The 24,803-nt window shown below is 37.5% G+C and overlaps 1 protein-coding gene across 4 annotated transcripts in view; it reads left to right on the forward strand.

Annotated features, from left to right (window-relative positions):
* Window positions 1–754: 754 nt before the first annotated feature.
* PCCA (propionyl-CoA carboxylase subunit alpha) overlaps window positions 755–24,803 on the forward strand; it is a 510,516-nt gene continuing 486,467 nt past the window's right edge. For all 4 annotated transcript variants that reach the window (XM_090258653.1, XM_090258654.1, XM_090258655.1 and 1 more), the window contains exons 1-4: window positions 755–902; window positions 10,491–10,568; window positions 18,018–18,065; window positions 18,180–18,248. In XM_090258653.1, coding sequence (XP_090114779.1) covers window positions 798–902; window positions 10,491–10,568; window positions 18,018–18,065; window positions 18,180–18,248 — 300 coding nt within the window. In that variant the 5' untranslated portion in view covers window positions 755–797. The remainder of the gene's footprint in view (window positions 903–10,490; window positions 10,569–18,017; window positions 18,066–18,179; window positions 18,249–24,803) is intronic.

Below are 24,803 nucleotides of genomic sequence, written 5' to 3' on the forward strand. Positions count from 1 at the left end.
TTACTAGCTGAGTGCCTTTACGTATCTATTAAGTTTCTCGGAATGGGAATAATGTATGGGCCATAAGGGTTCTTGTAAAGATTAGATGAAACAGAATTTGAGACATCTAGCACAGGTCTGGCCCTTAGTGTTGAACTAATAAGGGTGCCTGCTTGCAAGCAACGGAAACTGACTCTGGTTATAGCTAATTCCCCCGACATTCAGATATTGCAAGGCAGAGGTAGGACTTGATCTCAGATGTCCTCTTTCTAGACCTAGAGCGTTCTCCAAAACCTTACTTTAGTTTGGTGTTTTACAATTTATGCTTTCAAACATACAGGAACATAGTTTGGGCACATGTCATTAATTTTGAGCACCCTGGACTGCGGTGTGGTCACGGGCGGAGGTGACTTTCTTACATTAAGTGGACCGGCTGCTGGTGTTCGTTGCTAAGCGGACGCTGGTACAATAGCTGGTTTAATACGGAATTGACCCCAAGCAGGGCGGTCTCAACCCACGCGTCTTCCCTGCCTGGCTCACTCCCTGGGTTCGGTAGGGCCGGGAGACCATCTCTGGGTCCCAGCGGGCCTCCCCCGCCGCCAGCCCTCCCGCCTTCCTCCAGGTCGCAGAGCGCATTTTCCCAGTAGTCCTGCTCCAGGCTCCAGGGGTTGGTCCAGTCCCGCTCCCTCCCTTCCCGCGCAGCAGGAGGCGGGGCCAAGGATCCTTGGCTTGTGATTGGTCGAAGCGTAGGCGCTCCCCTTTTCCACCCCTTTCGGCGAGGTGAAAGGTCATCCTAGTACTAGTCCTCCAGGGCAACAATGGCGGGGCTTTGGGTGAGCCTAGGGTCGCTGATCACGTCGGGACGGCTTGGGCAGGGATCACCGCAGCAGTTGACGCGGAGAGCAGAGCTGTGGACCCTGAAGGTGAGGAGCGACGGAGCTCCCCGAGGTGCTGGGCTTCACTGGGCGCCCAGCCCTGCTCCCCCTGGCCGTGGCCAGTGTCGCGGAGAGTGCCAGGGTCGCTGCCAGTCGACACCCGTGGCCCTGATTCCTCGGCGGTCAGGGCGCTAACTCCCTCTCCTTTCGGAGTTCGCGTTGGAGCAGGGCAGAGCAGGCGTCTCTCGCTGCAGCTGGTACTCGCAGGATCGTGGAGGGAAGACGGGCCTAGGCATCCAGCAGGCATGTTTTAGGCTCTCTCCCAAGGAGTGGCTGACAGATCTCTCTGGCAGTAATGTACCTGTACTTCCATTGCGCCTTAAAGTTTTGACTTGTCTTGAGCTTTCCAGGGTATATTTTTAGTGGTCCTTGCAGTTTTCATTTTCTCTTGCCTCATTCTTTCTTTGTAGAGACACTGGACTGCTGCTGAAATAGAGTTACAGGTGTGAGTTTATTTCAACTTGAAAACTATCATATGATGTCAAGCTTGTAATTGCTTTTACGTTTGAGTTAAAAGCCTATTTTAAGTGTATTACATCACAGTACACAGCGTACACATCCTGTGAATTAATTTTTCTTTTCTATGTAGTAGTCAGCCTGATTTTTGTAATCGTCTAAAATACATTTTAAACATACCACTGTTCTGTATGTCCTAGGGTTTCACAATGGCAGCCTTGACTCATATGTTGGAGTGTTCATGTGTGGCTGTTAACACTTTTCTAAACATGGAGTCTCATAATTTCTGAGCAAAGACTTCCTAACTTACTTTGCTAATAGGGTTTGTTAAGTCACAAAGGTCTCCCTGAAAACCACCTGCCATCTGGTTCAGTCTGCTTGTTAAACTTCCTTTAATAAATATTTAAAAAATTGACACATAACTTGATCTATTGTCATTGAAATTTAGAGATTACCTGGCCCATCCTACTTTTTTTAAAGAGGAGGTAACCCAGGAGCAGTGTGAGAGCTGGAGCTGCTCAGGACATTGGAAGTAAGCCAGCACCTGTATTAGCTTTCTGACTTGTATTAGCTTTGTGTCAACTTCAGAATGTCCTCTTAAAGAGCAGTGTTCTTGTGTTGGTACACAGTTTATTGTTTTGTAATTCTTATTTTAATTTTTATAATCCTCACCTGAGGATATATTTGTTGATTTTAGAGAGAAAGGATAGGAGAGAGAAGCATTGATTGGTTGCAACCAGGGATCGAACCTGCAATCTAGGTATGTGCCCAGACTGGGGATTGAATCTGCAACCTTTTGGTGCATGAGAGGATGTTCCAACCAACTGACTCACCTGGCCAGGGCTGTTATTTTTGTTGTTTTTAATCTTTTAATCTTTCTTGGCCACATCAATAGCGGTCCCAAGACTTGTTATGCATTTACACAGAAGGCAGCATGGTGTAGTGGAAAAGTATGAGTTTTTTTGATTCACATAGATAAAGTTTTGTGTGATACTAGACAAGTCACTTTGTTTCAGCTATTTTTTCCCCAATAAATCTTTATTGAACACTTTCTGTGTTCAATGGAGAAGTCCAGGTGCTCTAAGAAAATAGAAGAGAGGGACTTGACTAAGTCAAGATTTTGAGCCCTATGTCCTAGATACTATTATGATGTTTTACTTGAATTAATTTATTCAGTCCTCATGACAGCCATATACTCCCATATGCAGATGAAGAAATTGAAGCACAGAGTATTATGCAACTTGCTCAAAACTAGAAGTAGTAAGTGGCAGAGCTAGGATTTAGAACTCCAGGACCAGTGCTGTTAATCATACTTTACTGCTGAAGGTAAAGGAGTGTTTTCCTTTGGAAGTCAAACAAATTTTGAAGAAGAAATTGACTTTTCTAGGCAAAGACAGAAGAGATGAATGTTATATGTGCGAGAGCAGCATGTGCAAATGTACCGTGGCCAGAGGGAATGATGAGATAGAACTGAGAAAAACCTGAGGCTTAGGTACAGAGACTAGATGGTGCTAGAGAGTTATGAATCAGACCATATTGAGTCTTGTAGGCCATGCTATTAGGTTTGGTCTTCTTCTCATAGCAATGGGAAGCCATGTAACATATTTTAGATTGAGAGACTAAGAGAGAGGAAAGTTGTTATTGTACTTACTACTATACATTTGTTATGCACTTACTGTGGAATATCTAAGCTTTGATTTTTCTTATCCTGTTTCTTTCAATGTGTTGGCAGAGACTGCATCTTATCTATTTCTGTGTGCTTAGCACAGTGCTTGACACAGTAAGTGCTACTCAATGTGTGACAATACTGACTGGAGTAGAGAATTAATTTTGCTGGTAAAGAATTTCTCCTGGAGGTGGGAACAATCTCTCAACTTCACTATCTCTTAGGGGAAATTGAGCTGCTACTTAGTTTCTCTCCATGCTTCTCATATGTGAACTTGAAATGTGCTTCACTGATTCTATGTTTGAAGCAGAACTTTTTGAAGATTTTATGCCTCCCATTTGTCCCTCCACCTCTGCAAGCCATTTGGATGGTTATTGTAGAAAGCAACTGCTAACTCGAGACTCCAATCTAGAGAATTCTAACCATTCTTTTAGCCAGTTGGCAGAATTGGCTTGCTTCTGGGGTATATGTAGAGTTTACCTTTTATTTATTTATTTATTTATTTTTAATCCTCATATGTTTATTGATTTTTAGAGAGAGGAAGGAAGAGAGGGTGGGGAAAAAGAGGGAGACGGGGAGAGAGAGAAAGATTGATGTGAAAGAGAAACATCAATTTGTTGCCTACCGTATGCATACCGACCAGGGATAAACCTGCGATCTAGGTATGTGCCCTGACCAGGAATGAAACCTGCAAACCTTTTTTTTCTTTTTTTGGTGTATGTGAAGTTGCTCCAGCCAGTTGAGGGACCAGGTCAGGGCTGTAGAGTTCACCATTTAGTCTTACTTATTTTGTGTATTAGCTTTTTTAACACATTCTACTTAAATATCCAGTTTTTTTCTTCTGTCTACATTTTAAAGTAACTTCATGTTATTGGGTTTTTGGTAATTGCTAGAGTTTATTGAACTTTTATTTTGGTGAGATCAATTTATGGCTCCTTCAATTCGCAGTTTTGGGAATAGCTTCATCTTTGAAGCAGAATGCCTCCTGATAAGGAATTAACCTGTTAACAGAATGCTGTTGTGGGTATGGTAAGAATGACATTAGCTTTATTTTTATTTATTTATTTTTTTACAGCTCTAGTGTTTAAATTATTCTTTAAGATAATTGCTACTGAATTCATCAGTTTGGCCTGTCATGTGATGTCATGTTTAGAATGTGAAAGTTAGTTTAGGAAAGGATATTCATTTCCCTGTTTGTAATGGCTGGAAGGCATGCATTCAGTTTGTCCAAAAGCTGCACATTCTTCCTCCTCTTTTGGTTAACAGTTATTATATCCTATTGTCATAGATGCAGAACTGTGGTAGACATTTTACACATTTTCATTTAATCCTCATAGTAGCCTGTTATCATGCTCAGTTTACATATTAAACAAATGTTAGAGCCAACATTCAAACCCAAGTCAGAATCTGAGACTAGACCAGAGCTCTTAATTACTATATTATTCCTTTAATGCTAACTTCCAAATGGTCTGGTATTAATTTTAAGAAAAAAGGACATTTTTCCTGCACAATTGGATTTCATTTTTGTTTAATACCTTACATTTCCTTGGTGCTTTATAGTTTATAAAGGCTCATTTGATCCCTTTAACAACTCTGAAGGAAGGCAGGGGAGGTGTAGGAAAACAGATGGAGTATAGAGAAATGATTTGCTCAATGTTGCATAACTATAAAGCAGTGGAGCAAAGAGTTGACCCAGGCCTTGTGACTCTGAAGGTCCTGCTACTTCCCATGTGTTAGCAGGCATTAGCTTTCTAAATGTGGGAAATGTAGGAAATCTTTATTCTTGCAGGAGAGAACTGATGCAATATGCTATGGGGAAGTCATTCTGTACGTGTTGACCTTTCTATCTCCTTTTGGTTGTCATAGGCTGATAGTGTTTATAAATCAATGGAGTTCATGAAAGGTTTTCCTCAAATTACTATTGTAGGAAATATTTTAAAACAATTTTGGACTGGGCTTGTAGCTAGTTACTTATATGCTTAATAAAAACAATAAACATTAAAATTCTGTGTATAAATCCAAATTAGCAGATTTTTGCTTAACTTGTTCCATGCATTAAAAAAAATTGTTGTAGCTCTACAAAATTGTCTGATTTTTGAACTATGTTCTTTATAACTTCGAATTCCATGGAAGTCCAATAGGAGTAAACAGGAACAAAGAGAACTTTATGGGGCCAACTACAAACCAGTTCAGGTTCTCTGTGAGTAAGGCCAAAACCCTTGTTTCTCCATAGTAGTTGTTCTGCTGTTATAGTTTTGCCTGCTTGTACCATTTCTACTTCTAGCTACTTGGCTAACCAGGGACATCCAAGTTTTTTAAAATTTGGTGCCACATTATCACAAATTCACATGTGTACAAACTATATGCTTTCTTTTTTGTTAATGGTGGTAAAATATAGTCTGTTAGATCTTCAGAACCAAGTATTTTTAAATACTAATAAAGATTCCAAAACAAACAAACAAACAGTTTTAAGCAATTAGGTACAGTGTTAAATCTTCTACATTTTGGCCAGTTGTAACTTATTATAGAATTGATTTAGTTTTAAGAAATGTGTGGTAGAGATGTTTTATGTTATTTGTAGTTTCCTGAAAGTAAATTCATTGAGTTAGCCGACTCAAACATTTCTTAGAGCTTGGCCACTTAGACATTTCTGAATCTTCCTGTGGTAGAAACTGTCTCCTGTTAGGCCAAATTTAGCTTAGTCCATTCTTCATGAGTTCAGCTAATGAGATAGAGTCCTGAAGTTTTTGTCCTAGAAACTTAATGCATAACGCATATTTATTAGACTCTATCTAAGTTGCTCCTTGAACAACATGGGTTTGAACTGCGCTGGATCACTTTACACTCAGATTATTTTCAATAAACACAGTTGGCCCTTTTTATGGGGCTTTTGAATCCCTGGATTCTACCAACTGAAGATTGGAAACAGTATTTTTGCTTTCCAACTACAGATGGAAAACATCTGAGGTTGGTTGAATCTATGGATGCTAAGCGCAGACTGTAGAGTCAAAGTTAATCATAGATATTCAACTGTGCAGAGATGGGTGTCCCTACCCTCCATGTTGTTCAAGGGTTAACTGTAATTAGTGTTATTTTCACCAGGTAGCTTTGGGTGTTTGTTGGTTTGTTACTCTCAGAGTAGTTGAGCAGTAAGTGAGATCTGTGTCACCATATTCTTGGCCCAAATGTTGAGTTTGGAATAACTATCCTTTAATCATCAAATGCTTACACATGTTAGATACCCCTGTACTAAGCTTTTGTTTTTTGAGTGCGTGGTTTGGTTTAGTAAGGGACCTTAGAGAAAAGTAATCTAATGTTGAATTTTTTAGCATAGAACAGAGGCGTTAAAGTGGTTTGTTCAAATCATAGAAATAGTGTCAAGCTGAGCTAGGATTAGAACTGAGGTTCCTTGACTTTCTCTCTCACAGTTCTTTACCAAGTAGTATACTGCTTTTTGAAGTGTTCTCTTCCCCAGAGGTAAAACATCACTGTTTCTTCTCACTCTCCAAATCTAATTAAAATACCTAAAATGTCTGTCCCAGTTTGTGTTTTGTCTCTGAAAAACTCACATTTCATTTTTGCCATCAAGAATCAGTTATACCCTTTATTTGTTGAAGAATAAATACACATATATGATTTTTGTCTTTTGACATGTTTCTGCAACAGACCATTATGTACCTTACAGTATTAGGGAGAATTTGTAAAAGTGTAAAGTACTTTGTGTTTCATTTTATAAAATTGATAGGAAGCTGGTATGCTATTTACTTTCTTGTGTAAATATCCAAGTGGTACCTTGCAGCAGAATAAATGTGAGAAATTTCAAGGTAGCTTTTGCTTCTCATTCCTCAAGTTTGTTTTCAGCGTTGGCTTAGGCTATAAACACAAGACATGATTTTTAGGGGAAGGAGTAACCTTTAGCCTATTAAATTTGATGTAAGAGAAAAGTTGCTGAATTGTAGCTCTTGTGCTGAAGGCAGTGGAAAACTGAATTTTTATTTGAACACAGAGGGAGTGGTGAGACCCTCTTGGTAAACTGTTGTTTTTTTCACCCCAATCATGTCTTTATATAGACATTAGGGTTACGGTGGGAGGTGCCACATTTTTATTATCTCCAAATAAAAAACTTCACAATGCTTTTAACAGGCCTATGCTTAAATCTTTTAACCCTTACAGCCTAGCCCAATTACTTCTGGAAAATTAAAAATCTCCAGACTCAGTTTTTCATTTTTATTTATTTTTTATTATTATTTTATATATTTTTTGTATAACTTTTATTTTGAGTCTATCTTATCGATTATATTGTTATAATAGTTCCCATTTTTTTCTGCTTTGCTCCCCTCTGCCCAGCACCACCCCTCCCCCAGCAATCCCACTCCCCTTAGTTCATGTCCATGGGTCGTGCATGTAAGTTTCCCAGCTTCACCCTTTCCTATATTAGTCTTTTAAAAAAAGATAATAATTTTTTTATAACATTAAAAAATAACAATCCCCCCCTTTCAGATTTAAGATCCTTTATAATCTTATAAAGGACAATGGGCGAAGGTCTTGTGCTCCTCTAGCTGATTCAAGCCGGACATGGTCATTGTCCTATCTACCCTTGGGTCCAGAAATCCCTAATAAGAGTAGGGGTGTAGAAGGGAGGGTGGCCTTCCCACATGGGGAAGGATCTTGCAGACTCCAGGTCAGTTGGCTGTCCTAGGACAATGGTGTGCTTGGTTTAACAGGCTGGCATTCTGGTTGTATTCTGGGGGCAACAGATTTGGCAACAGGGTTAAAATGCACCATTCGATTCATAACCACTAGATGACAAAAGGCAGGGATTAATTTTTCAATGTGCCACATTGGGGAAGAAAAGGGCTTCTTTGGCAGAAGGTGTGCAAGGCACATCGTACCTGTCCAAAACCCTTTTGCCCACTATACTTAGTTTGGGCTGAGGGGAATATTTTAGGCCCCCCCCTCACCCCCCCTCCCCGGAGACCCCTGGGCCCCTTCTGTCCAAGCCATTAGGATAGAAAAGAGAAACCAGTTTGAAAGTGAATCCCACAGACCACCCCATACTTCACCAACCCAACCACTTAGTTCAGCCAAACCATTGAGTCTCAGGAGGCAGTGATGCAGACAGGATTAAGCGAGGCCTATAGGTACAATCGCTCAGGTAATGAGATCAAAGGCTTATGCCCTTTGAAAACAGAAAACACGTGTTAATTTATGCAACATGACCCACAAACCAGTCTTTTAAGTCTGCAAGACTGTCTTATTAGAAGGACATCCAGTTGCAAGGCAAATTGACATTCTTCTTGCCTGTAAATTAAGCATCTTTGATGATGTCACAGAACTAGTTTAACTTTCAAATGAAAACAAACTTTAAAATGAACATAAACTTTAAAGACAGTTAGCTGCACTAGTTTCTAGTCTACCACTGAGCTTTGTGATTTTTCCTTGAATCGCGACTTTCTCCTTGAGATTACCCTCCTTGTCTTTAAAGGGACTGTATTAAGTCCAGTTTTAATTTATCCTGTTTATTTGCATAAACACAACAAGAGCAGCAAATGATCTTTAGTTTTGCTTTGCCGGAACTTACACAAGGAACATTTAGGGTGACCTTCAGTCTGCCCTTCAGGGCACAGGAGCTGAGCCACGTACCTGCCATTCAGCCTTGCCTGTAAACACTATCTTTTCCATGTCCCTCAGGTTTTCCATTGTGCCTTAAGGTCCCTTCTAGCCATCTTTCAGGAAAGCAACCTTTGTTCCTTCCCTGGAAAGATTGCAACGAACTGCACAACCAACCAAGGTACCAGACATTTTTTCTCGTGCGCTTTTATTACCTTTGAAAGTCAATCCCAGTTCCTCAGGGCTTTTTGGTAACAACCAGAGCCCAAGCATGCCTCCTTTAGGCATGACATTCCAGTCAAAGTCGTGGTCAACAAAACCTCTATTAACAACTGGTCTTATTCGTTTTATGCAAAGAAACTTATGTCATTACTTCTTCAAAATGCCAAATTCTGGAGGGATCAGGTAGGGAGAAGAATAAACAGTGTAAAGGAAAATCCTTGTCCTTCTAATATTCACTAAAATTTCATTTCCATACATTTTCTTTTGTTCACTTTCCTACATGTGAGGTTTTTTTGGGGGGTGGGGATTTGCTGGCTCAGTTATTAATTTAATTTGCTTTCATTTCCCCCCCACACTAAAAATTTTTTGTTTGTTTGTTTTTCTATTACAGTTGTCCCACTTTTTTTCCCTCTTGCTTCCCCGCAGTCAGTCCCCACCCAGTTGTCCATGTCCATGGGTCATTTATACATGTTCTTTGACTAGACCCTTCCCCTTCTTATCCCCTTCTCTCCCTCCCCCAACCCCCAGTTTTTCATTTTTAAATTGAGGCTAACACTCTTGAACTCAAGAATGCTTGGAGGAATATGAGAGTAAGTTTTGGTCTTTAAAAGGGACACAATGCAGGGGCAGAGGGAAGGGCGTGTAAGGGGACTAAATGGTAATAAAAAATACAATAAAAAAACTAAAAGGGACACAATAATAAAATCAATTTTCTCATTTTTAGTTAATTTTTCTTCACTAGTCTTTTACTTTGTAGTGTAATCTTTATTTTGTAAAGTGTATCTTTTGTATCTATTACTTTCATTTTTGTATCTATTTCATTTTTGTGTAAAGATTGCATTTTGGAATTGGAGATTGATACTTTGAAAAGTAATTTTATAAATTCTTGGGTTCATTTTAAAATGTTGTTGTAAAAACATTTTGCTTTTTATTTGACTTGTTATCCTTTTAGAAAGTTTTAGGAAGTTGTACCTTTGCTTGCTCCCTCCTTCCATTTTTGGTCTAGCTTTATCAGTGACTACTGGGTAAATTGTTTTCTTAAACCTTGTCTATAATCTTTTAAGTCCTTAAGATATGTTTGTTTTTTTTTTTTTCCTGAAAACATTTACAAGTAATTAATTAGGAGTGAACTTGATTATTAGTATTACCTTTTCACTTTTTAAAAAAGATTTTATTTATTTTTAAGAGAGAGGGGAAGGGAGGGAGAAAGTGAGGGAGAGAAACTTTGATGTGAGAGAGAAACATCGATTAGTTGCCTTTCATATGTGAGCCTGCAGCCCAGGTATGTGCCCTGACTGGGCGTCGAATGCAACCTCTCACTTTGCAGTAAGATGTTTCCATCCAACTGAGCCACCCTGATCAGGCTCCTATCTTCAAATTTTACTTCACCCATTGACCTTATACATTTCTGGAGATAGTTTTGATGCCTTTGGTTTCTCTTGTGTGCCAAGGAGATGTGTCTGTAGTTATGATTTACCTTCCATAGTTATAGTATATTGCTTAGAACTATCTATATAAATTAAGAAAACATTTTAGCAAGAAGCATACTGGAAGAATTACCCTGAAAAACTATTTTTCAAGCCCATTGAAATATCTGTAATTTATTTCACTTTTTTTTGTAGCATGTTCCACACTATTCAAGACAGCCCTTAATGGTGACCCGTAGTCTCTGTTCAGCGGGATATTATTCTAATGAAAAAGTAAGTATTCAAAAAAAATGTTTTCAGCTGCTAAGTTGTAATGGTTTTACCACAGTGCGTTCAGTGGACAAATTAAATTTTATTAATGCTGTATTATGATTTCTTGCTTTAACATCATAGGTTTCACGGGTGTTCAGTCTTTGTTCCTTTTACATTGTGGGCCACAACCTGAATGTTTAATTTTGTATTTGTATGTATGCCACAAATTGAATAAGTTTATAATATGTTTTCCTTGTTTTCAGCAGAATAGCTTATATAACCCTTTTAATTAAAGACTGGGCAGTTGAAAGATTTTAAACTATTGATTTTTTTCATTTAGTTAATATTTAAAATTTGTCTTGATTGAAGGCAATTATATGTCTTAAAAATTTTGGGACAAGGGAATTCCAGTTAAAATCCTGATATATAATAATGTTTGAGGTGTGCAATAGGAGAGATAGAGAGACTGGAAGTGGTGATTAGAGATAAAACATAACTTAGTGTGACAATAAAGACATCAAAGAGGGCAAGAGAAGAGTTTTGGTTAAGAAGAGATGGTTCAAGTTCAATGTCATGAAAGTAGAACTGATATCAATGGTTATTTGACAATGAAATAGCCTAGATGTCTTCTAAATCATCTGTTGAAATATGCAGAACTGCTCAGAAGATCCGGAGGCCTGGATAAAGAAAGGGTCTACATCATTACAGTTCAATAGATATATAATAATTTAAAAATTTTTAAAAGTGACATTGAGAAAACAAAAAGAGCCCTGACTGGTGAGGCTCAGTTGGTTGGAGCATTGTCCCATAAACCAGAAGGTCACAGGACACATGCCTATGTTTCGGGTTTGGTCCCTGGTTGGGGCATGTACAAGAGGAAACTAATTGATGTTTTCCTCCTTTTCCCTCTTTCTAAAATCAATAAGCATGACCTCGGGTAAGGATTTAAAAAAATAGGTGAAATTAATAATATATTTTAACTCAATATCTAAAATGTTATTTTACATATCAATATAAAAAGTATCAATGGGATACTTAACTCTTTTTTTTTGTACCAAACCTTCTAAATCCAGTGTATAATTAACACTTCTGGCACATGTCAATTTGATAGCCACATTTGAAGTGCTCAGTAGCTTTATGTGGCTAGTGGTTACTTTATTGGACAGCATAGGTCCAGATGAATTAGCTATGGTAAACTCCCTGTTATAAAATCTATAGGTTAGTATAAAACTTCACTATGGTCAGTGTGCCTTGTGGTGCATGTGTGTATGTATATTTTCTGTACGTGCATTGAGTTCTCATCTAGAGGTAATCAGCTGTCCTAATTAGAAACACGGTAAGCGTGCTTAGCTAGCATTTATTCAAGAGGCCACATTCCAGAGGGGAGGTAAAAGGAAGCAATGCAGCCACCTTTCTCCCTATAAACACCGGTAGCCTTCCTTATTACATAATAGGTGTTAAAAATGGGCCCTCATTGATGAAATTATTGGTATTCAAGATGTGTTTTGGCTATTATATTATTGAAATCCTCAGTCCTGAATTAGAAGAGTACAATCTAGTTGGCCTTTCATTCTTTACCTTTAAGGATAGGACCTATGCTTGATGAAATAGTCCTGTGTTCAGCTGCTGGGTTACGAGATCCTTTTTTTTTTTTTTTTTAAAGATTTAATTCATTTATTTTTAGAGAGATGGGAAGGGAGGGAGAAAGAAAAGGAGAGAAACATCAATGTGTGGTTGCGTCTTACAAGCCCCAAACTGGGGACACGGCCTGCAACCCAGGCATGTGCCCTGATTGGGAATTGAACCAGTGACCCTTTGGTTTGTAAGCCGGCACTCAATTCACTGAGCCATACCAGCCAGGGCTGGGTTAGGGGATTCTTGATGACACCGAGTCTGACAATATGGTTAGCCAAATCAGAATATTGATGCATTTGCCTCATGTGAAGCTTTCATGTAGGTTGTTGGAGCATTACACACTGCAGGAACTTGAGACTTCTCTGAGTTTATCTGTTAGTAAATGTCCATAAGTGTGGCAGAGTTTGGTTTGAGACTTGTTTTTGCTACAACCTCATAGTGAGGGTTAGAGAATAGCTAACTCTCCTACCACATTACATTAGTGGCCATTGATAATTACTAAAAGTAAATAAATAAATGTGTATAACTGTCTTGGTTGAGGATGTTTAAAGAACCCTTCCCTTTTTAGAAACTGCTCAGCAGGTACAAATTATGTCTTAAATGTTTGAAATCATATCTGCTGCCTGCCATTGTTGCCTTCTCGTTCGCTGTGCCTTTGCCTAAGGTAATCACAGAGAAACTGTAAAGCATACTCAGCCATGATAAAATCTATGATGTTTTTTGGCACCTATTTGTAGTTCAGGTGCATGTTCAGACCAAGTTGATAGACTTGCCTGTCACTGATTTGCTGGGTTTAATTGGACCTTTCTTCTTTCACGGATTCTTGCTTTCTTTGTAGCCACTCATTAAATACTATACTAGTCTGTTTATTGTTACTGTCCTAAGTGCAGGTAAGAAGACCTGATCTTTGGTAATATGTGTTTGTTAAATAAACTGATTCTTATCTGAACTTGACTATTTTCTTACTCCATATTTTATCAGTGACTTACATCAAGTCAAAATTAAATCAGATGAAATTTAATCATTACTACTAATATTTTTTTATTTGAATTTTAATAGGTCAGTTTGTCTCATATTTGTTCATGAGAATAGGGAAGCTTTTTTAAAGTATATTTTATTGATTATGATGTTACAGTTGTCCCAGTTGTTTTCCCTTTGCCCTCCTCTGCCTGGTACCCTGCTTCCTTCCAGCAATGTCCCCCCTTAGTTCATGTCCATTAGTTGTGCATGTAAGTTCTTTGGTTTCACCATTTCCTATATTATTTTTAATATCCCCCCGTCTATATTGTTCCCACCAATTATGATCCTTGATCCCTGCACCATTTCCTCCATTCTCCACCATGCCCCTCCCAGGTGATAACCCTCCAAATGATCCCAGTACCTATGATTCTGTTCCTGTTCTAGTTGTTTGCTTAGTTTGTTTTTGTTTTTATTTTTTAGATTTAGTTGTTGATTGTTATGAGTTTGTTGTCCTTTTACAGTTCATAGTTTTAATGTTCTTTTTCTTAAATAAGTCCCTTTAACATTTCATATAATAACGGCTTGGTGATGATGAACTCCTTTAGCTTTACCTTGTCTGGGAAGCACTTTATTTTTGCTGCATAGAGTAATCTTGGCTGTAGGTCCATGCTTTTCATTACTTTGAATACAACTTGCCAGCCCCTTCTTGCCCGCTAAGTTTCTTTTGAGAAATCAGCTGACAGTTTTTTTTTGTATTTTTTCCATTTTTTTATTATTGTTCTATTACAGTTGTACCACTTTTTCCCCAATTGCTCTTCCCTGCCCTACTCACCTCCCCCATCTCTCACTGTCAGTCTCCATCCTGTTGTCCATGTCCATGGGTCATTTTCATTAGTTCTTTGACTAGATCCTTCCCTTCTTTTCCCCCTTTTCTCCCTCCCCCGTCCCCTCTGGTCACTGTCAGTCTGTTCCTTGTTTCCATGCCTCTGGTTCCATTTTGCTTATTTGTTTTGTTCATTATGTTACTGTATTAGGTGAGATCATATGGTATTTATCTTTCACTGCCTGGCTTATTTCACTAAGCATAATACTCTCCAGTTCCACCCATGTTGTCTCAAAAGCTAGGAGTTCTTTCTGCTGCTTAGTATTCCATTGTGTAAATGTACCACAGTTTTTGATCCACTCATCCACTGATGGGCACTTAGGCTGTTTCCAGCGCTTGGCTATTGTAAAGAGTGCCACTATGAACATAGGGGTGCATAGGTTCTTCTTTGGGTATCGTCCTAGCAGTGGAATCGCAGGATCAAAAGGAAGTTCCATTTTTAGTTTTCTGAGGAAATTCCATAATGTTTTCCACAGTGGCTGCACCAGTGTGCATTCCCACCAACAGTGCACTGGGGTTCCCTTTTTTCCACATTCTTACCAACACTTATTGTCTGTTGCTTTGTTAATGATGGCCATTCTGACAGGTGTGAGGTGGTATCTCACTGTGGTTTTTATTTGCATCTCTCTGATGGCTAGTGATGTGGAGCATCCTTTCATATGCTTATGGGCCCTCTGTATATCCTCCTTGGAGACGTTTTTGTTCAGGTCCTTTTCCCATTTTTAATTGGATTGTCTGTCTTATTGGTGTTGAGTTATATCAGTTCATCATATATTTTGGATATCAAACCCTTGTTGGTGGTACCATTGGCAAATACATTTTCCCATACTGTTGGTTCCCTTTTCATCTTGCTGATGTATTCTTTCACTGAGCAGAAACTTTTTAGTTTGATATAGTCCCATTTGTTTATTCTTTCTGTTATTTCCCTTGCCCTGGGAGATATATCAGTAAAATATTGCTGCATGGGATATCTGAGATTTTACTGCCTATGTTTTCCTTTATGACTTTTATGGTGTCACAGCTTACATTAAGTCTTTATCCATCTTGAGTTGATTCTGGTGTATGGTATTAGCTGGTGCTGTAGTTTCATTTTTTTGCATGTCCCTGTCCAGTTCTTCCAACACCATTTGTTGAAGAGGCTCTTTTCACTCCATTTGATGTTCCTTCTGCCTTTGTCAAATATTAATTGACCATAGAGACCGGGTTTATTTCTGGGCTCTCTATTTTGTTCCATTGATCTATATGTCTGTTCTTATGCCAGTACCATACAGTTTTGAATACCATGGCCTTGTAATATAGTTTGATATCAAGTACTGTGATTCCTCCTACTTTGTTCTTCTTTCTCAGGATTACTAAGGCTATTTAGGGTTGCTGTCAATATCGTTCTTGAAGTCCTCCAAGGTTTTTCTTATATTATTGAGTGCTCCTATGTTGGGTGCATATATTTTACAAAGGTTATAGCTTCTTGATGGATTGTTCCCTTAGGTATTATGAAATGTCTTTGTTTGTCTCTTGTTATGCCTTTGTTGTGAAATCTGTTTTGTCTGATAGAAGTATTGGTGCCCTAGCTTTTTTTTCATGTGCATTTGCTTGAAATATATATATTTTTATCCCTACACTTTCAATCTGTGTAGATCTTTTGTTTTGAGGTGGGTCTGCTGTAGACAGCATATATGTGGGTCATGTTTTCTTATTCATTCAGCTACCCTATGTCTTTTCATTGATGCATTTAATCCATTTACATTTAAGGTTATTATTGATAGTACTTATTCATGATCATTTTTCCCCTTTGTACCTCTCTGTGCCTCTTTGTTTCTTCATCTTCTTAAAGCAGACCCTTTAGCATCTCTTGCAATGCTGGTTGGTGGAGATGTATTCTTTTAGCCTTCTTTTGTCTGGGAAACTCCTTATTTCACCTTCCATTTTGAATGAGAGCCTTGCTAGGTAGAGTAGTTGTGGTTTTAGGCCGTGGTTTTTATTGCTTGGAATAGTTTTTGCCATTTCCTTCTGGCTCGTAGTTTTTCTGTTGAGAAATCTGATGATAGCCTTATTGGAGCTCCCTTGTATGTTATTAACTGTTTCTCTCTTGCTGCTTTTATGATTCTCTGTCTTTCAGTGCTGTCATTTTAATTATGGTGTGTCTTGGAGTGGGCCTGTTTGAGTTCATCTTCATTGGGACACTCTGTGCTTACTGGACTTGCATGACTTTTTCTCTCATTAAGTTAGGGAAGTTTTCTGTTACTTTTTCAAACAGTTTTTCTATTCCTTTGTGCTCTACTTCTCCTTCTGGCATTCCTATGGTACGGATATTATTACGTTTCATGTTGTCCTGCGGCTCTCTTAAGACCTCTTCATTCTTTTTCAGTCTTTTTTTGTTTTGTTGCACTGTCTGGGAATTGTTTTCTATGTTGTCCTCCAGCTCATTGATCCAATATTCTGCTTCCTCTATCCTGCCTTAAATTCCTTCTATTATGTTCTTGTATTCAGAAATTGTATTCTTCATTTCCTACTGGCTCTTATTGATAGCTTCTATGTCCTTTTTCATGCTGGTGTATTTCTCAGTAAGTTCATTGTAGTTTCCCTGGACTTCCTTGTAGTTTTGTTTGAGCTCCCTGGCTCATTGAGCTTCCCTATAACTCATGTTTTGAATTCCATGTCTGATAGTTTGCTTTCCTCTGTTTGATTTAGCATTCTTTTTGGGGATTCTTCCCCTCTTTTCGATGGGTGGTTGTTTCTCTGTCTCCCTATATTTGTGATTCTTGTTTGTTGCTGCTTCTTAGCTTGATCTGCTCTTCCTGGATCTGTCCCTGGTGGCATCGATCATGTACCAGTCTGGGCCTAGGCAGCCTGTTGGAGACTACCAAAGATCTACTGTCTTTGTTTGTCTCCTTTAGTTGTTAATCTGTCCAATCTGTGATCATCAGTCAGGTTTAAGCACTGAGGGTGGGGCAGATTAATTCTTATGAGTGGGGCTTTTGCTTCCCCTCAGGCTGATGCCACTTGGAGGGGAATGGTTGGCCTGCAGTATGGGGAATGAGTTAGCGCTGGAACCCGGTCGGCTGCTCCCTCAGTTCTCTCCTTAAAGCCACTGCCCCAAATTCTCCCCAAGCATCTCTAGTCCTGTCTACCCTTCCTCTGCTTGAGCCCAGGCTATGTGGGTGCCAAACTATTTTTGTACATGATTTGTTTAAGAGCTCTTTGTCTTCAGCTGTTTTTTTCAGGCCAGCAAAAAACCCTGTGGGTTTTTGCTTTTTACAGCTGGATTTTATTTTACTTTCTGCTCTGTTGCTATAGCCTGGGAAGCCCAGCTGGGGATTTAGACCCTGCCCTTCTCAGGGGGAACCCCCGGCACCTGAGCTGTTTCTCAGTTCCTTCAACTGCCACCCGTGTGAGCACTAACAGCCCTTTCGCATCTCCACACTTCCTACCAGTCACGTTGTGATGAAGTGGCCTTTTCTGTCTCTCCGTGGTTATAAGACTTCTCTACAGCTAGTGTTCGGTTGGTTATTCCAGATGATATCTCCACAATTAAGTTGTAATTCCAGATTGGTCCTGGGGGGAGGTTATTGTAGCTTTCACTTACTCTATCTTGGATCTCCTCCTCTTTCCTTTGATAAACAACTTATGACACTTAAAATTTTCCTGAATTTATAAAATAAAGTAAATCGTCAAATAATTTTATCTAAGGGTTTTTAGTATTCTGAAATATCATTTGAAGGTTATATTTTGGTGAGAAAATTTATAAATATCCACTTAGTCCACTTCTGAATAATTGAACTTAATCAGTTGGTTCTTTAACAGAAAAATTATAGGTCCAGATCTTACCAGTTTAGTAGCAACTTGGTTGTAAATGAACATATGTATAGTATTTCATACTACTCTAGGAAGTAATGTTTATTAGGATCATGTCCAATGTTAACTGTGGAAGATCTTGGTGTTTTCTGGTCCCAAAGTGAGAATAACAACGTTTTATGTATGTTTTCTCTCTTCAGACTTTTGACAAAATTCTTGTTGCTAATAGAGGAGAAATTGCATGTAGGGTAAGTAGAATCTTAGTCTTATTTTTCCATTTTACTTGATTAATTTTATTATTACTATAGTTCCTTTAAATATGAATCACTGTTAATAAATAACATTAATATATTTTAAAATAGGTTATTAAAACTTGCAAGAAAATGGGCATTAAGACAGTTGCCATCCACAGTGATGTTGATGCTTTTTCTGTAAGTATATTTATGCTTTATTTGAATCAGGACCTTATTTTTGGTCAAATAGAAAAAAGGTGAAATATATAGTCTTTTCCTCTTGGCCTGAAAAGGGTATACACACAGTAAAAAACAACAACAACAACAAAAAACTACTTAATTACTCACTCTCCTTTTAAGCAAAAGGGGAGCATCATGTTTTTAACGTATGTCTTAAGTATTTTTTTTAAGGCTTTAAAAACCTAGAAGAGAATTAAATTGCTAGACTAATGGCTGGTCACTAAGTAGATTTAAGTAAAGATTGAGAAAGTTAAGAGTCAAAGATTAATGAAATGTTTATACAACTGCTGCCTTATGAGAACACATTTCCCCACAGCATAACTCCAGTATCACTAAGGGACTGCTATAATTGTTTAACCTTCCTAAGTGCTTTCCTGTGTTCAGTTGAAAGTTTTTAAAATGAAAGATAGGCTAATACTAATTGGACGTAAACAAGAGAAGGTATGGCATAAAGCAGTGAATGATATATAATTTTATTGGGGATTTTTAGCACAGCAGGCTTTTCTTTAAGCAATAATGCACTATGAAGAGTAGAAAAAAAACCTCATGGGAAAATAATTTAAAGTTATTGGAACTTTATGGAATGAAATATAAGTAGCTGTACTTTAATGTAAGTTACTGTTTTCCATTCTTTCATACTACTTTTGATGAGGAAACCTATTGATAATGTCAGCTTTTATCATATAGTAATTTAACACAAGAATTATTAATTTTGTGTTATTTTATGGAAAAGTTCATTTTTCCTTATTCTGACTCTTCCTTTTTTAAAAAACAAAATGGAAACAATTGCAAGCCACTCAAATTTTCCCCAAATAAAGGTTAATTTATCTAGTTTATTTGACAGGAACTTTTAAAAAATCAGATTCACATAAAATAAGTTAAGCAATTAAATAAACTTGCTTTGCGTGTATACTGTTTGATTATTACTATTATTTTTTATATTGGTTTCTGGCTTCTCTACTAATTCGTTTTAGCTGTGATAGTCTCAATAGTTTATATTCCTCACAGGATATTCATGAAATAATGAGAACATTGTTAGTATTTAATCTGTTTTTTGATTGGTAAACTAAGGCTTTCTATTAACAGCAAAATCCTCCAGAAAAAAGTTTGTCACCATTAAATTAGTTAATAGATTTAAAATTCGCTCTTCTCATACTAGATTTATTTTTGGGGCATTAGCTCAGGAGGTATTTTTGTTTGTGGATAAATTGAGAGAGAAAAATGTTTGAATTGTGGACAGTTGCTGATTTTATTTCAAGTCTGACAGTAACCTTTCAGTTACTTTTTTTTCATACCAAAATATAGTTAATTCTCTATGTTGTGTTCTCATGGAGGTGACTGTTGGTATGGACAATAAAAAAATTATATTTTAATTTTTTCTATATATTTAATTTCAATATTAGTATCATAGAATAATCTATTTCTGTAAGTTTTGGCCCCAAATAGCATGACTAACTTTTCCTGTTCTTACATTTCTAGCATTGTATTCTGATCTAGAGGTAGACTATCACTTTTCAGACTTTTGAAAAAAAAACAATTTTAAAAGAGTTAAAGTTTTAAGTCTTTGTCATTTATATCCTTCCTAAAATAGAGGTGGTAGTTTTATATTTTTAAGACTTTCAGCCACTTTTTGCTGAAATTAGAAGTGAGTATACCAGAGATTATAATGCATAATTTAGAATAAGATTCTCCAGGACCCAAAACAGAAGCAATTCATGCTGTCCAAACTTCCTCTTAATATGACTGTAAGAACGGTGTTGTTCGGAGAACCATGAGGAGGCAGCGGGCAGACAAAAAGAAGTTTATTGAGGGAAATTAGCAAGTGGGGAGAAGCCGTGCTGCAAATGGCCCGACTCTGGGGTCCTAGGGAAGGAGGGGCTGTTTTATAGGGGGAAGAAAAAAGAAACTGTTGAATTCAGTTGTTATCTCGCAACTGTGAGTCTGAGGGCTGATCAAGGACAAACAGAGCTTGGGTTGATGCCCCTTACTATCATGGGAAACTCCCAGGCAGCTGCAAGCAGGGGGGGGGAAGGGGGCGGCGTGGGAACCGAGGCTGTCAATGACCTACTTTAAGTCAGTTTCTGGAATGATGCTATTAGGAAAAGTGGGATAATAATAGTGGTTATAATGGTCAAAATTTAATTTAAGCCTCAGCTATGGGGCCATATCTACTATTTGGTGTTTGCTTCAGTCTCAAGAAAGTCAAAAAGGTGAATTCCTCTAACAGCATATTTTACTTCCTTAGCAGGTAATCATAAAGGTGACCATTATATCTAATCAGCTTTACAATACTGATAGTAGGAACAAAGTGTGCTATTCAGATGAATTGTTTGTTTCAATGTTTATTTTTTCAGGAAGTGAGAATATTCAATGTAACTTGGAGTCAAAAATCTTGTATACTTTATATGTTAATTTTACAAATTAAAATGTAAATATTACTGCAGTGGGAAAATACTGCAACAGTTGATTCTAAATGCTATTAATTTTATGTTACAAACAACTAATTTTTTAAACAATTAAGCAGGGGGAAAAGACTGACAGTTACTACAACTATTGAGTGATAAGTCACACGAAGAAGTGACATGTCTTTCACGTGAATTTTAGGAAGAGCTTGTCAAATTAGACCCATACCCCTACCATTTTTTAGTTATTATGAACACTCTTCTATAAACACTCTTGTGTAAGTTTTTTTGTGAACATGTGCTTATATTTCTCTTGGGTACATAATGGAGAAGTGGAGTTATTGTCATAAAGTAGATGATGGGTAAGCAGCTTTTTTCTGTTTGAATAATAGCTATATTATCTGTCTGGATAGTAAATACATTTTAGACTGCATATGTTCTCCTGTGCTTATTTTGTGTGTGTGTGTGTGTGTGTGTGTGTTTACAACCTTTTAAAAGTGGAATACCTGTTTTAGGTTGCAGTTATACAAACAGTCCTTAGATTGGATTTGGCCTATGGGTCACTGGTATTTTGTTGATCCTTGCCATAGACAAATGCTTAACTTTATAGGAAACGGCCACAGTTTTCTGACATGCTGTCACACCTCCTATGCTATAGGAGGCGGAGCGCCGTGCTCTCTCACCACGCTGTGGTGCTTTGTTTGGGGGTGGGGGTCCAAGATGGATTCCTGCCATTCATTCTCCGCTGAGACTGGGAGCCACCTCCTCCATCCCCACGCACTCTGGGCCTCACAGTCTGAGGCAATGGGGTCTGCCTTCCCTGGCGTTGGAATCTCGAGCTGATGGATTTGGTCTGCAGCCGAAGGTTCTCCCCTGGCGCTTCTCACCTCCCCTTAATTACAGGTGTCTGTGCTTATCACAGTCCCACCACCGGTCGCTGCAGCTGCCACCAGCAGCACAGCTTGATCTCTCCACCCCGGCTTTGCCCCTCCTACCTGTCCAGACGAGCACCACTTGGTTATAACTTCATACGTTGGACTTCCATGTAGCTTTATTTTCTGGAACTTCTGTTTATTTCTGGTTTCGCGGTAGTTGTAGTCCTTCTTAGTTGTGGAGGGAGACAGAGTGTGTCACTGTAAGCCTCCATCTTGGCCGGAAATCCATTTATATTCTTAACTGTTTGTTCAAACATACTGAAATCTTAAAGAGTCATACAGTGAATACCTATATACCCTTAACGTGGATTCATCGATTATTAACATTTTGACACATTGTCATATTTCTATCCACATATATGTATTTATAAGCATATTATCTTTCCTTCCTTCCTTCTTCCTGTCCTTCCTTTGCTAAAGGATGTGCTAAATAACATTGTCTGTGACTTCTGTGCTAAATAAATCACAGACATTGTGGCATTTCACCTCCAAATAGTTCTGTTTTCATTTCCCAGGATTAAGGGCCTTCTTTTTCATATCTATAATACCTATTATAGCTAAGAAAATTACCTATTCTATAATATAATCTAATATGAAAACCATATTCAACTTTATCTAGTCGTCTCCCAATGTCTTTTATATATTTTTCTTTGGTCCACAGTTCAGTCAAGGTTCATGAATTACATTTAATTGAAAATAGTCCTCCTACCCTTTCTCCTTTTTTTGTTTGAGTTTCATGATGTTGATGTTTTGATGTCAACTCAACTGGCTTATAGCTATTCTGGATTTGTCTGATTTATTTCCTTATAAATAGATTCAGAGTAAATATTTTTTTGACAAAAATATTTCATAAAATGCTATAATTGTATCATATCAAGAGGTTCATAATTTGGGTGCTTCTACTGGTTACACTAAGCTTGATCACTTGGTTCAGATAGTTTTTACCATATCTTTCCATTATAATGATGTACTTCCCCCTCTTTTAAAATTAGTTTTTGGAGGTTAATATTCAAATCCATGTGAATATTTGGTTTCACAACAACTTCACATCTAATATTTTTGCATGCAATGATGAAAATTGCCTGACACATGATTATTTTGGTTGCATTTGTTGTCTGCTGTCCGTTGAGAAATCTGTCAGTCTGCTTTTCTTTTTGAATCTCCCTGTTTTTTGTATTGTTTTTTCTTGGTCAGTTTAGCTAAAAGTTTTCGATTTTATTGATCTATTCAAAGAACCAACTTTTGGTTTCATTGGTTTCCTCTTTTTTAAATTCTCTACTTCATTTATATTTACCCTCGTCTTTATTATTTCCTTCATTCTGCTTGCTTTAGTTGGTTCTTTTCAAAAATAATTCCTTAAGGTACAATTAGGATACTGATTTGAGGTCTTTTTAAATATAGGTGTTTAGCTATACATTTTCCTCTAAGTATTGTTTTAGTTGCATCCTGTATTTTTTTGATATGTTGTATCTTCATTTCTGAAAATATTTTCTATTTTTTCTTCTGATTTTTTCCTTGACCTATTTGTTATTTAGGAGTGTGTTGTTTAATTCACACATTTGTGAGTTTCTTTGTGTTACTGATTTCTACATGATCTCTATTATTTCTGTCCTTTAAATTTTTTTAATGTTTGTCTTATGGCCTGTTTTTATGTTTTATAATTTATTCTCGAGAGTGTTCCATGTGAATTTAAGGAGAAGGTTTATTCTGTCTTTGTAGCGTAAAGTGGATGGATGGTTTTTAGGATTGATGGTTCATTGGGATATTTAAATTATTTTTCCTTGTTGATCTTTTGGTTCTTCTATTCATTCTTGAAAGTAGGGTTTCATATGCTTTTAATCCTTTAAAAATGTTAAGTAGTTATTTTGTTTGACTCAATTTGCAAAATTGGTGCCAAGTAATTATATATAGGCCTGTAACTATGTATGAAAGAACCTGAATAAGATAAGGAATAATTGACTAAGGGGCTCTTAAGTTATGATATAAAGAATGGAGTAGAGTGTCCAGGCCAAGAGATTCTCACAAGAATTCTTTGCAATTTTCAGAAGCAGGAAATTTTGACACTATTTAAATTGCTCTAGACTTGGGGTAAGAAAAAGCATATTTTCATTCTTTTCATGAAGCCAACATAATAATCCAGAAATAAGAATCCGGGCAAAGATAGTAAGCAAAAAATAATATTACAAAGCCTATTACATGTACCAATAAAATAATACTAAATAATAGGGGCTAGGATAAAATAATTTATTTGAATAGTATGCTGCAACCATAGAGATTATATTCATGACATTTCAATATGGCTCAATATTAGAGACTATTAGTTAAATTGAATATACTAATGGGTAGTGAAGAAAAACCATATGATCATCTTGCTAGAAGCCTAAATGTCATTTAAAAGAAATTCACTGTCTTTTCCTTGTAAAATACTTTGTAAAATAGGATTATATAAATACTGCCTTACCGTAATAAAGAGGTTATACCTTATAGGAAGCATTTTCATGAAAGTCAGGATGAAGACTGATACATTTACTATCACTATTTTTAACAGCATTCTTGAAGTGCTAGGTAATGCAGTTATAAAATAGCGGACATGAAAGGAATAAATACTAAGATTGTATTGATTTTCTAATTACACAGTCTGAATAACTTAGAAGCAGTAAGAAATATCTCTGTGGTAGTTAAATATAAAGAAATCTGTAGCTTTCCTGTATATGCTAACAAGGTAGAAAATGCATCTTTAAAAAAATGTAACTTCATAGAATCAATGGGAAAAAAAAACACTTTATGATATGAATTTAAAATGAAATTTGTAGGGCTTAGGTAAGGACTTCTTGATTGATTTAGGGAAAGTGAATATTACAAGTGTTAGTTATTTCTAAATTAGTAGACATTTTCTATTAAATCCTAATAAATCGTATCGGCAGCCGTCCGTCTCGAGAGACGATGGTGTAGCTTCTTAAGAGTCTATCTGCACCGCCGAGAATGGTTGTGCAGTCCGACTCGGGAGTGACACGGTATCTGTCTCCTCCCGTGTTGAATCGACATCTTGCGATGACGCTGGAGTGTCCTCTCCAGTGAAGCTGAAGCTACAGAGCCTGGGCAGGGTGATATGGAGGGTCTGCTGTTGCCCATGCAGCAGACCCCCCCTCTCTTCGCAGCTGAAGGGTCCAAGAGAA

Source organism: Furipterus horrens, unplaced genomic scaffold (assembly GCF_987537825.1).
Source record: "Furipterus horrens unplaced genomic scaffold, mFurHor1.1.pri manual_scaffold_12, whole genome shotgun sequence".
In the NCBI taxonomy this organism is placed as follows: domain Eukaryota; kingdom Metazoa; phylum Chordata; class Mammalia; order Chiroptera; family Furipteridae; genus Furipterus; species Furipterus horrens.